The 12,344-nt window shown below is 50.0% G+C and overlaps 1 protein-coding gene across 1 annotated transcript in view; it reads right to left on the bottom strand.

Moving 5' to 3' along the window:
- The window catches only part of EFHD1 (EF-hand domain family member D1), a 43,576-nt gene extending 33,376 nt beyond the window's left edge, over window positions 1-10,200 (bottom strand). The window contains exon 1 of the mRNA XM_080933398.1: window positions 9,833-10,200. Within this exon, the coding sequence (XP_080789524.1) occupies window positions 9,833-10,137 (305 nt within the window). The 5' untranslated portion in view covers window positions 10,138-10,200. The remainder of the gene's footprint in view (window positions 1-9,832) is intronic.
- Window positions 10,201-12,344: the final 2,144 nt, after the last annotated feature.

The raw sequence follows: 12,344 nt of genomic DNA, 5'->3' as shown, positions 1-12,344 counted from the left end.
CAGGTAGACGGGAGTATCAAAAAATTCAAAGTTGCCCTTGGCTATACAGCAAGTTTGAGGCTAGCCTGAGATGCTAGACCCTGTCTTTTAAAAATGTTGTTGTTAGGGGGAGAAGAAATGGGAGTGGGGGGGAAGGGGTAACACTTGAAATGTAAATACAGAGACCATCCAATAAAAATGATAATTAAAAATGTTGTTGTTGGGGTTTTTTTTTTTTTTTTCTTCCTACTTTTAAAATATCTGACTCCAGGAGGCTAAAGTAGCACACACCTTTAATGCCAGCACTGGGGAGGCAGAGGCAGGAGGATCTCTAACTTTGAGGCCAGTCTGGTCTATATGGTGAGTCCAGGCAAGCCAGGACTACACAGGAAGACCCTGTCTCAACACACGCACGCATGTATGTATATGGCTGACTTTCCGGGAGGAGGAGGAGACCGCACTAGAGACAACAACTGAAATACCTAAGCATCATTTGCTGGAAGCTAGAGGACAGTGCAGAGCTTTGGAGATCAGCCCAGTGAGGCAAGGAACAAGCTATAAGAAGTAGTAAAAGGTTAGAGTGGGCCTTGAGGATCAGCAATGTGGAGTCTGGGCTTTGCTTTATGAATGTTCTGTGCTGCCTCTAAGCCACAAGGACTTCTGAAAAGGGAATGGAGTAATGAGATCTGGCTTCGGGCAGGGTCCCTGTGGCTACAACATGGGCGACATCTGCCAAGTCTGACTTGAAGTGGGTGGTCCAGTGGGAGTTTAGGCAGTCTGCAGAAGCAAGGGGTTTAGTGATCTATGTCAAGGGTGGCTGTGACTCAGCGCCTGGGGCTTGGAGTAGACCTGATATTCATGAAGGAGGCTCAGGGTGCAGAGGACCAGAGGGCGAGCTATCTGGGTTCAAATTCCAGGTCCGCTGCTTACAGGCTAGTCCCCTGGCTTCTCTGTGAGTTCATTTCTTTGATGTCCTGCCCCAGCTTGCTGCTGGCACCCAGGGGGAGCACTGTGGGGGAGGAATGAGTTCCTGGGTGTGCATAACTACAAACTGAACTTGTATACAGTAAGCACTCCTGATGACTCTAAGCACAGAGCACAGCTGAGGGCCCCCAGCACTCAGGAAAGCCTGAAGCACTTAGGGAAGGGCAGAGAAAGTCACTGCCAAGACAAAGCTGGGCAGGATCCAGGGCCAGCTTCCCCAAGGCCATGACTGAACTCAGCAGGCCCCCAAGGCCAAAGAGCTAGGGCTGTCAGCAGTGAGATATTTTTGGCAAGAGTTGTTCGAAGGCACAATGGGTATTCAGTAAGCAGTGTGGCAGGGAGGAGGGAAGAGAAAGAAACTGAGGGAGGTTGGGGGGTTCTCCTGGTGTTTCACCCTCAGGAAGGGGTAGAAGAGCCAGCACACAGCAGCCTGTAAGCCTTGAACATTATTCTCCTGTTTCCTGCAATCCTAGCCCAAGTTGGCAGTAGACTGAGGGTGGGTGACCTAGCACTGGCCTTGGAAAGAGAGACCAGGCCGCCACACCCAACAGAGATGAGGGTCACTACATTGGAATCAGACTCTAGCACTGCCACAGGGAGCCCCCTGCCACTCTACTGGGTCTCCACCCAGTCCCCACCCGGTCTCCAAGGCCCTGATCAGCCTAGGACTAGAAGAAGGTCAGTTGTTATCACCAGCAACCCCAGCCTAGCTCTAACCCAAAGAACCAAGGCATTCTAGGCTGAAACAAACAAACTAACTAATTACCTAACTAACTAACTAACTAACTAACTAACTAACTAGGTAAGTGAGCAGTCTGAGTAGGTAAAGTCCTTGTAGTGCAAGGTGGAGACCTGAGTTTGATCCCCTGGACCCACATAAAAGTGAAAGAAGAGAGCTGACTCTGCAGGTTTTTCTTTTGACCTCTACACATGTGTGCCACACATACCACAAAGACAATGAGTTTAATTAGTAAGTGAAAGAGCCCAGGGTTGAGGGTAGCTCAGTAGTAAAACACTTGCCTAGCACATACAAGGTCCTGGGTTCTATCTGCAGCACATGGAAACAAGACATAGACACACACACACACACCACAGGAAAAAAAAAAAAACCTAACAAAACAAACCACCAACCCAGAGGCCTGTAAGCCAAGGGTTAGGAACTTTAGCAACAATGGCACAGGCCACTACTGAAGGGACAGGGCCCATCTGTGCAAGTTGACTCCACCCACTTTCAGAGGGGAGGCATGACCCTCAGCATGCACTTGGTGAAGAGAACAAAGGGGGCTGAGGGGTGAAGGGAGTCAGGGAAAGACAGGAAGCATCAGCAAGCAGTTCTCAAGGACAGAAGGCAGGCAGGAGTGGCTGGGGTCAGTCAGATGGACCCTTCAAACCCAGAGGGGTGAAGTGGAGTGTTACCTGAAAGGAGGCTTGGAAGGCAGCTGACAGAATATCCCACAGCCCCACAGGGTAGCCAGAGCTGTACCCATAAGCAAGAAGAAAACACAGGGGCAGATGCAGACTGCAGAGACAGACAGATTGCAGGATATCTAGGAGAAAGAATTCTAAGAGCCACCCCTCGCCTTCATGATAAATTCTCCATGCCCTGTTGCTAACCTCTTCCATGCCTGCCATCCAGATTATCTCACAAAAAGGATCCAGAGGGACACACCCTTTCCTCGCCAACAGAACCCCCATTACAGGCCATAGGGAAAGGGAACTACCTCCAGCTTGGCCAAACCCATTGTTGTATCACCTTCGCCTGAGTGGACCCAGGATGCACTGTTAGCCTTTGGGACAACCAGGGGATTGTGTAGGGGACACAGGAGCTACTACATCCAGCTAAATTTTTCCTATTATAGAATTCTTTTGGGTTTTAAAAACTGCTTTGATCACTCCATTTCAAAGGACCGTCACTAAATTCACATAAGATATGATGCATATGAGACTCTGAGAGGGCATGGGGAGAAGATGAACATTTGTGCATCTTCCTGCTAGAGACCAGGGTCCTTGGAGTAGGCCTGGAGCTCCTTCCCAAGGATCCGGATCAGCCCTGGGTCCTCTTTCCTCTGGCACAAGTCAAGATGGTTAAATGTACAAACCCCAGTGCACAAGAAAACACACTAAATAAATCCAAGGTGAGTCACTCCTGGCAAGGGTTGCAATCCAGGAATCAGAAAGGCCTTAGCTCTTTCTCCACTCTCCCTATCCTGTGTGCTGCCTGTGTGCGTGCATGTGTGTGTGCATCTGTCTGTCTGTCTGTGTCCTTGCACTAGAAAGGAAACCCAAGGTCTCAAGCATGTTGACTACAACTGTTCTAACAATGTCTAACACCCTGGCTCCCCTCAGCCCTAGGGCAAAGGCCAATTCCCACTGAAGCTAAAGACACCCAGATGAGGTACCTCCCCCTATCTCCCATAAGAGGATACTCTTCACTTGTATGAAAAATTCTCAGCCAATCTAGCAGAGTTGAGGGTGTGGCCCCAGGGTAGAGGGTATGCTCAACACATACAGGCCCTGAGCTCTCACCCCAGAACCAAAACTGAAAAAGAAAAGACAATTATCAACATCATATCCCTTTCTTCCTCTTGCCCTTTCTCCTCCTAGGCAGACTAAGGGGAAAGGGGCACTACGGGCTGGGGGTGGGGGGCAGGGATGAAGAAATCTGTATTTCCAGTGGCCAGTGACGTTCCAGATGAGGAATGTGGCCTTGGCGGGGGTATCATGACATCAGCATCATTTCGAATTCGTAATAAAACAGCAACTTTCCTGCCGGCTAACATTCCCCTTCCCACCCTCTCTTTGGGGAGTTGATACACAAGCCCTCAGCCCCAGTTCTGAAGAGATTCCACAGCTGCATCCTAAGCTGCTGTGCTCCTGCCCTGCCTTGCAAGTGGCTGTCCCCATTACCTTCCTTTGCCAGGGCCCTGTGAAGTAGCCAGGGTAATTAAAGTTTCCTGTCTAACCTTGACTGCACAGCAAGCTCTGATCGAATTTCAGCCGTATACACACACTATAGGGTCAGTTTCTCCTGGGCCCTTCTCAGTCTCCCTTTAAAACCAGGCCACTGTTCTCCTGGCTCTGGCTATCCAGTGACACACTTACACGCTTGGAAACAGAGAGGCAACTAGCTTTGGCCAGGCTGCCAATGCCTCTGGCTTCCCACACTCATTAGAAAGTTGTCTTTCTTCTGCAGCACGCCATTTAGAACTCGGGGACACTTGACACCTACTCTAAGAACCCAGTAAACTCCCAGGTGGGAAACCGCTCCTTCTCATCGCTTTTAAAGCTTTGAAAATGGAAGGAACCCCCATGCTAAGTCACTTAAAACAGGGAAGTCAAATAAAAAAATAATAATAAAAAACCAAAAAACCAAAAAAAGACCAAAGAATATTTTCAGCGAGTCTGGGTGAATCTATCTAGCCTTGCTTCCTGACAAAGAGTGGGTAGGTACGCTTTGTGTGTGCTGGTCTCATCAGGTTACACCCTGTGAGGGGCCAAGGGAGAGCAGGCGACATCAGAATGCACATCTGAAACTGCTGAAAAGTGAAAATCTGGCAGGCCCAGCTGAAGACAGAGCACTCTTGGCAGAGGCTGAGCTGTACTCCATTGGATCAGGTTTTGGGAAGGCTAGTCAGTCCATGGGGAGAAGCTGGAGTGGCAGGGGCATAGTTTATATGTAAATTGTAAGTCTGAAGTTCCCACTGTCCTAAAACCCAGGCCCTCCATTCCCTCCCTCCCCCCCCCTCTCATCTTTAAGGACACACTCGTCAGAACCTCACAACGTGACCTTGGCTGGAAACAGAGTCTTTGCAGAGGTAATAAATTAGGATGAGGCCATACTACATTTGGATAGCCCTGAATCCAGTGACTGGATGCCTCTGAGAAAACCATGTGAAGATAGACAGACAGGCAGACACACACAAAGAAAGAGACACACAGACAGACTGACAGACAGAAAAACGACAGAGATAGAGGAGAAGGGAGAGGGAAGGGAAAGAAAGGAGGTTAGGGAGGGAGGGAAAGAGGGAGGGAGGAGGAAGGGAAGAAGGAGGGAGGGAGATTCTCCCCTGGAGCCCACCGAGCAGGCAGGGTACAGCCAACACCTGCACTTCAGGCTTTCAGAACTGTGAAGAATAAAGCATGGTTGTTTTCAGCTACCCAAGGTATGGGACTGGGTTCTGGAAGCTTTAGGAAAACAGAACACTGAGTCAGTGATTCACCCCAGAAGGACCAGACCACCACAGCACAGCCTAAAGAGCAGGCTGTCCATGGGTCTGTAGTCCATTCACAGTGAGATCCTGCTTCAAATGACCAAGAGAGAAAAGACAAGCAACCAAAAGCCCCTCAGACCAAGGGAATAGTTAAATAAAAAGGGCAGCAGAAATTTTTATGGGGCCTAAATGACAGCCATGTGATCATCAAAAAAAAAAAAAAAAAAAAAAAAATCTCTGAGTAAATGTGTAGTGGCTCATTTCTGAAATCCCAGCTTAGGCTGAGGCGGGAGGATTGCTTTGAGTTCAAGGCCAGCCTGGGATTCAGAGTGAGCAGCTACTTGCAAAAACCAAAATAATCATAATAAGCAATAAATAAATATTTGAAAGTTAGTGACTGAAACCAACCCAGGAAGTCTTCCCAGCAAGTGTCAGCAAACTGCTTCCTACACCACACACACACACACACACACACACACACACAAACAGCCCCACCTGCCAGAAGGAGAACCCAGACATTAAGGGCATTTAGGCTGTCTGCCTCGAGGAACTCTCCTGGGAGTGGAGGTGAGGCTGGGTTCCCAATCATGCCCCTTACAACTGCCATGAGTGGTGGCCACCACCCAGAACGGAAAGGTAGAAAGCCATCTAACAGGTGACAAGCTGGTGCACTCTGTATGTGGGTTTCTGTTATTGATTGCTTTTGGCATGTTGCTTTGGGAGCAGAAGGGTGAGAAGGGGACCTGAACTTGTCCCAGCAGACTAGGCTCTCAGGTTCAGGAGAGCAGAGTTAATTTGAATGCACTGGCTTCCAGGGAGTCTGGGGTTCCCAGGAACCCCAGGCCTTGTGCTGGATTTTCCTTGTCCAACCCAGAGCTAAAAGTCGGTGCTGTACGCTATGGGAAGCTTAGACAGTTTTATATTTTCTTTTTAAAGTCATGCAGGAGGGCAAGGGTATGGTTTGATTAGTAAAGTGCTCTTCTTGCACACACAAAGCCCCGGGTTTGATCCCCAATACTGAAAACATGGAAATGGTGGTCCTGGCACTTAGGAGCTAGAGACAGGAGGATTGAAGTTCAAAGTCGATATTGGTGACAGGGTGAGTTCAAAGCTAGCCTAAGACAGATTAAAACTTGTCTCAAAGAAAAGAAAAATGGTAACACAAAGCCAACGGTGGCTCCCACCTATAATCTCAACACGTGGAAGGCTGAGGCAGGAACAATGCCAGGAGTTGTAGGCCAGCCTGGCTATACAGTAAAATAAATAAATAAATAAATAAATAAATAAATAAATAAATAAATAAATAAAAATAATAATAAAATAAAATCATGCAGTATTTTAGGCAGAGGAAAAGAAACCCTAACCAACTACAGGACAGGTAACATGGCCGAGCTAGAGCAGATCTGCAAATCTGCTTTGACAAAAGGGTGGAAGGGTGGTCAGGGCCTGCCCTTGCCTGGATAAAGGCAGCGGAGTACAGGCACATAACTGTATGTGAACACAAACACCAGTTGAGGAAATAGAGAGGACTCAGAGCCAGCTAGCCACCCTAAGGCAGCTCAAGGCGGCAGGCAGCAGCTGGCAGGGAGGCAGAGCATCTGAGCAGGGACCAGGCTGGGACCAGGCTGGGTGAGAGCTAACACTGGAGTGTCTTAGGAGAGTCTAGACCTCGAGAGCTCCTAGACTGGGAGGCCCTGGCCATACAGGAGGAAGTTCCTGGTGCCTTAGGTATAGAAGATCCTGCAGAAGAACCCGGTGGGAAAAATGAACCCAGCTGGGGGCAGAGTCTCATGGACCCTCAGGAAGATGTGAGCTGAGCAATCCCTGTTTCTATTAGGCCTGGGGAGCCTGAGGTAGGGAGGGAGAGCTGGGTGCAGATGTGAGAAAACGCATATATCCTTTACTTTAGAAAGTGGGAAGACAGGCTGGAGAGATGGCTCAGTGGTTAAGAGCACTGACTGCTCTTCCAGAGGTCCTGAGTTCAAATCCCAGCAACCACATGGTGGCTCTCAACCATTTGTAATAAGATCTGATGCCCTCTTCTGGTGTGTCTGATGACAGTTACAGTGAACTTATATATATATGATAAATAAATCTTTTTAAAACAGAGAAAGTGGGAAGGCACAAGGTTCAGTCCTGGCCAAAGAACATACCCTGAGCAACTGGCTAAGAGCCAATTAGAAATAGTAACCCCACACACATACACACCAAAAAAAAAAAAAAAAAAAAAAAAAAAAAAGGCCACAAGAGGGCTGCTGATGTGACTACTCTTTCTCACTGGACTTTTCTGGAACAACTGTGGCCACACTCATGCCACTGGAAGGGACCACCTGAGAGTAAGGACAGAAGAGAAAAGGAGAGGAGAAGAGAGGAGAGGAGGGGAGAGGGAGGAGAGGAGGAGAAGAAGGGAGGGGAGGGGGAGAGGAAGGAAAGGGGAGGGGAGGGGAGGAAAGAAAAGAGAAACTGGCTTTAGGAAACAAGAAATGGACTAGGTTTGTTGGTGTACACCAAGTCACCTCAACATTTGGAAGCCCAGCCTGGCCCTAGAGAGGGAGAGCCCATAAGGGGAAGGGGAACTGTAGACCAGGAGCAAGGCAGGGTCAGCTACATAGTAAAATTGAGGCTGGCTTGTGCTATATAACTTACCTCTAGAAACCAGAAAGGGAGGGAGAGGAGGGGAGGAAGACAAGACAGGAAACATGACTGTATGGTCACCTGTCTGCCAGATCCAGCCACACCTGAAGCAGGCACCTGGCTTTGTTTTAGGAGTCAGGTCACTTCCCTTTGATCAGGCAAAGTTTTACTGCAGGTGACAAAGGATCTAACCTAGACTTCATATGGGCAGCTTGGCTTTGTAGAAACACCCTGCAGAGTCTGGGCTGTCAGCTCTCCCAGGTCCCCTTAGCTTGATGCTGTGCAAGGGACCTGTTCTTTGCCAGTGCCAACACTGCTTGGCTCCAGAGATCTCCCGACTGGATGGACCTTCCTCGTCTTACATAGCAGACTGACAAACTTAACCTTCCGAAGGGTGCTTCCCAGCAAAACCAAAAGAAGCTGGAGAGACCACAGAGCAGGGTGGAGATGAATCTGCCAGGACTGGAGGGACTGATACACGGGTGAGCATCCAGGCCAGAGCAGCCAGACCCACAAAATGTAAAACCCAAAGAAAACCATAGGGGGATCTGTGAAACCACTGTGTCTTCCCTGGCTTTTCCACCATCACCCCCTCTCATTCTCTACTCCACCCCTGAACCCAGAAAACAGTGGCTTGGAGCCAGGGACTGAGAAAGCAAGGTGTCAGAGGGTATCAGCTTCGTTCTTCAGACCTCTGATCTAGCGGGGAGCAGTTGGAGGTGGTGATCCAGCGATCCCACGGTGCCTTTAAATAGAACCTCCTTGTTGAGGGCAAACACATTCCAAGCGCTTTTAAAGACGCCCAAGCATGACCTGGCTAGCGGCCTTCGCTCCCCCAGCCATTTTCCGGTCTCGGCCCAATTCTGGAAATAATATTAATAGCTTAGTGAGGCGTTTTCGGTGGACAGACTATCTTGTGGCCTTAAAAGGCAAAGGTGGGGTCAGCGAGATGGCTCAGCTGGTAACAGCTACCGGGTCTTACACCTGAGTTTGATCTTAAACACCTGCGTGGTGGAGGGTGCGAACCGGTTTCTCACCACTTGTCCTCTGAGCTCCACAAGTGTGCAACGACACTTCCTCAAACGTACACACTCACTACAAATAAATTACACGTGATTTTTTTTTTTCTTGGAGACAGGGTGTCACCATGGCTGGCTTCGAATTCAGAGATTGCCTGTTGTCCAAAACCAAATGTTGCTATTAGATGAGTGTTACCACACCATGCTTAGAAAGAAAAGTAAGGGGGGGAGAAGCAGCAGCTAGAGTCATTGCTGCTTTCCCACTTCAAGTGGGGAAATGAGGCCAGAGAAGAGACCTCTCATGTGACAAGCCACCTATTGGGTCTTTGTATACCCTCCTCTTCTGAAGGGTGACTAGGCAGCAACAGCACCCTAGTGAGTAGTCCACCCAGTCAGAGGCACTTATGGCCTGAAGGGTAACTGACTAGGCGACGCCCCCAGGAGGCTCCTCATCCCCCACCCCCACCCCCCCCCCCGCAACTGGCCTGAGGACACCCATGTCTTCTGAGTTTAAAGCAACCGTGTTCTCAGCCTAGTTCATTCCTCACACCCTTTACTGAAGACAAGGGTCAACTGTCTCTTTTGTTTTAAAAGACAGTCCAGCTAATTTCTCCCTTGAGGGATAAAGTTAAGGCTGGCAGGTGAGGTGCGCCCCGGGCTCGCTTCCTAGAAGTTGCTCAGAGCAAATCTCTGGATCTGCGAGTGCAGAAGGATGCAGATCTCGCCCCTTCTCTGGGGAGTAGGGGACTCCAGGGAGGGGTTTTTTAGTGGGACCCTCAGAGCTTCGCCCAAGACAAAGGGCCCCAAACTCTCAGATCCCCAGCCTGCCGAGGTCCCCGCATGGCGCGCAATGAACTTGGTGCGCACTATGTGGCTGCACTGGGCCAAATGCTCATGTGTACCCCTCAACGCCTTCACCTTCTTCCCTCACTGTCCCACCCGTGGCGCGGCCACCCTTTTCCCTGTCTCGGATCCCAAGTTCGGGGACGCGGGATGAGCGCTCACCTTTTGAACATCCTCTCCAGATCCTTCAGGAGGCGGCGGCTGAACTCCGGGAACTCCGCGTAGGGGTTGAAGACCTTGGAGCGGCGGGACCCCGCTGCACCCTGTTGAATGTCCAGCCGGCGGCTCAGCTTGAGGTTCAGCTCGGAGTCCGCGCTAGCCGTGGGCGCCCGGGCAGGCGGTTCAGGCTCCCGGTGCCCGACTTGGGCAGCGCAGGGTGCAGGCTGGGGGCCGCCCTGATCGGTCTCTGCCTGCACCTCAAGTCTCAACCGGCTCTGCATCTTGCAGGCCAGCTCTTCGCCGGACATGGTGGCGGCAGGTGGTGGTGATGGAACTGGGGCTCGCGATCCGGTACGGGGTTGTGCGCTCCTTGCGGGCTCGTGGCTTTGTGACGCTCAGTGGAGTCTCTCGGGCCGGGCGGTTGGAAAGAACCGCGGGTAGGCGGGGCGGGCGGGGCGGAGCTGCTGCTTTAAGGAGGACTCGGGAACAGCAGGACCGTCTGCTGGACAGGGGACCAGTGGGTCTCTGCGCGTCCTGAGGGTCGCGTTCGCCTAAACCTCTCAGAGGCTGAGACTTAATGCTAACCTGTCCCCGAGTCCAGACAAGGACCCTGAAATCAACTCTGATCTTGCCGCCAGAATCCACCCTTGAGGATGGATCTCGTGGTTCCCTGGGTACCGGTAGCAAAGACTAGGGAGTTAGGTTTGGCAACCGTTCAGGCAATTCCATTCTTTTCCAAAGCGCTCCAACCAGGGAGCTCAGGGCCTAGGACCCTTTGACATGGGAGAATTAAGCGCACCTGGTGACACCACGCCCCCACGTATGCAGCAGGCGAGCGGCCATCACCTAGAGGCCCTGGAGCAGGAGATGCCCATGGCAGTGCGAGGGCGCCTTTCATATACCATTAAAATGTTTCCACAACAAACCAAAATATTAGACATCAAATGAGAAAGACTTCCTGATTCCCGGAAAGTGTGTGTGTGTGTGTGTGTGTGTGTGTGTGTGTGGTGGGGGGCGTTCTTAAGAGGAGACCAAATGTAGCAAATATCTTGGCTGTATGGCTTTATTTTTTTTTTAATGTGAGAGCGGAGGGTGGGGGTGGGGGAGAAAAGGCTTGGAAATGAATAAGGCAACTTCTAAAACAAGAGATAGAAGTAAAAACAAGTAAAGCCATCATTCTCCCTAAGGAAGGATGTGGTGCAAATGTGGTTACGTCAGCCATGCATGGAGAAGCAGTTTGTAAACACAATAGTGGCTACCCTGGGGACCAGCTGTACTCCACTTTTGTGGGCTGAAGACTGGGGAGTGTCTGCGATGTGCACCTCTGAAAGGGATTAGTTGGTAGTGCATATTTTAGGGGCCACAGGGAAAATTTAGAGCCTACGTATAAAATTTAATTCGATTAGCTGGGGTTGAGGTGCATGCCTAGAACCCCAGCACTCAGAAGGCTTAGATAAGAGAATTCCAGGGTAGGAAACCAGCCTGGGGGTCACAGCAAGACCCTCTGATTTGAGACAAAGCAAAAAAAGGGGGGAAATTAACGGGAGGGGACTGGGAAAGTGTGGCTTAGCATGAAGGAGGCTTGAGTTCAATCCCAAGCACACACAATGTAAAATGCACCTTTCTTTTAAAAAGTAGTTGAGGGAAGTAAGTCATTAAAATAAATGTGCTTTCGGTGGGCACAGTGGCTCAGATGAGCCTGAGATTCTGCTTGGAAGGCCGAGGCAGGACTTTGGACTATAGCAGCTAGGATCCTAGCAGAGGATCCTAGTTGGGTTCTTAGTGCCCTCAAGGTAGCCCATAACTGCCTGTGATCCCAGTTCCTGACACTTCTGGCCTCCTCAGGTGCCCCTCCCTGATTCAACCTACCTTCACTCAGTCAATAATGGTAATAATAATTAGTTTAAATAAAATAAAGGATGAGAAGAATCCGGGGGCACCTTGGAGGTGGCATTTAAGTAATCATCAGCAAGAAGTAAGGGGACCTAACAACTGTGAGCTCACACCACCAGTCCTTTGGAGGTGGTGAGCATCAAATCCTCTCCTTCGCTGCCAGTACACTGCTCCCCCACCCCACCCCCCTTTTTCATCCTGTCACTACGGGCTTGCCAGACTTGCACTTGTGATGCTCCTGACCCAGCTCCTGATATCCAGTATAATGGTTCTGTGCACTGTGTGAAGTTCTCCCTGGTGTTATTCTAATACTGACTTCTTTGCCTTCACATCTCCTTTCAATCCAGACATGGCACTGTAATGTTTATACCAAGACTCCCCTGTCTCGAGTTTGTGTAGATAGTTCTTACCACTTAGTCTCTACCTTGTCAATAAATGCAGATCTCGTGATGGTTGGGCAGAAGAGAGAATAGGGCAGAAGCTTCCACTGGCCAGGGGAGGAGAGAGTTAGTTAGTTAGTTTAGTTAGTTAGTTTAGTTAGTTAGTTTCAGGTGTCTCCCATGAGGATTTGGAAATGAGTCATGAGGAGAGGGTCCGAGAAGACACCATGAGAAAAACATCT

This window comes from Micromys minutus (genome assembly GCF_963924665.1).
Source record: "Micromys minutus genome assembly, chromosome: 19".
NCBI lineage: Eukaryota > Metazoa > Chordata > Mammalia > Rodentia > Muridae > Micromys > Micromys minutus.
The sequence above is the reverse complement of the archived record's forward strand: the minus strand, read 5'-3'. Positions and strand labels throughout refer to the sequence as shown.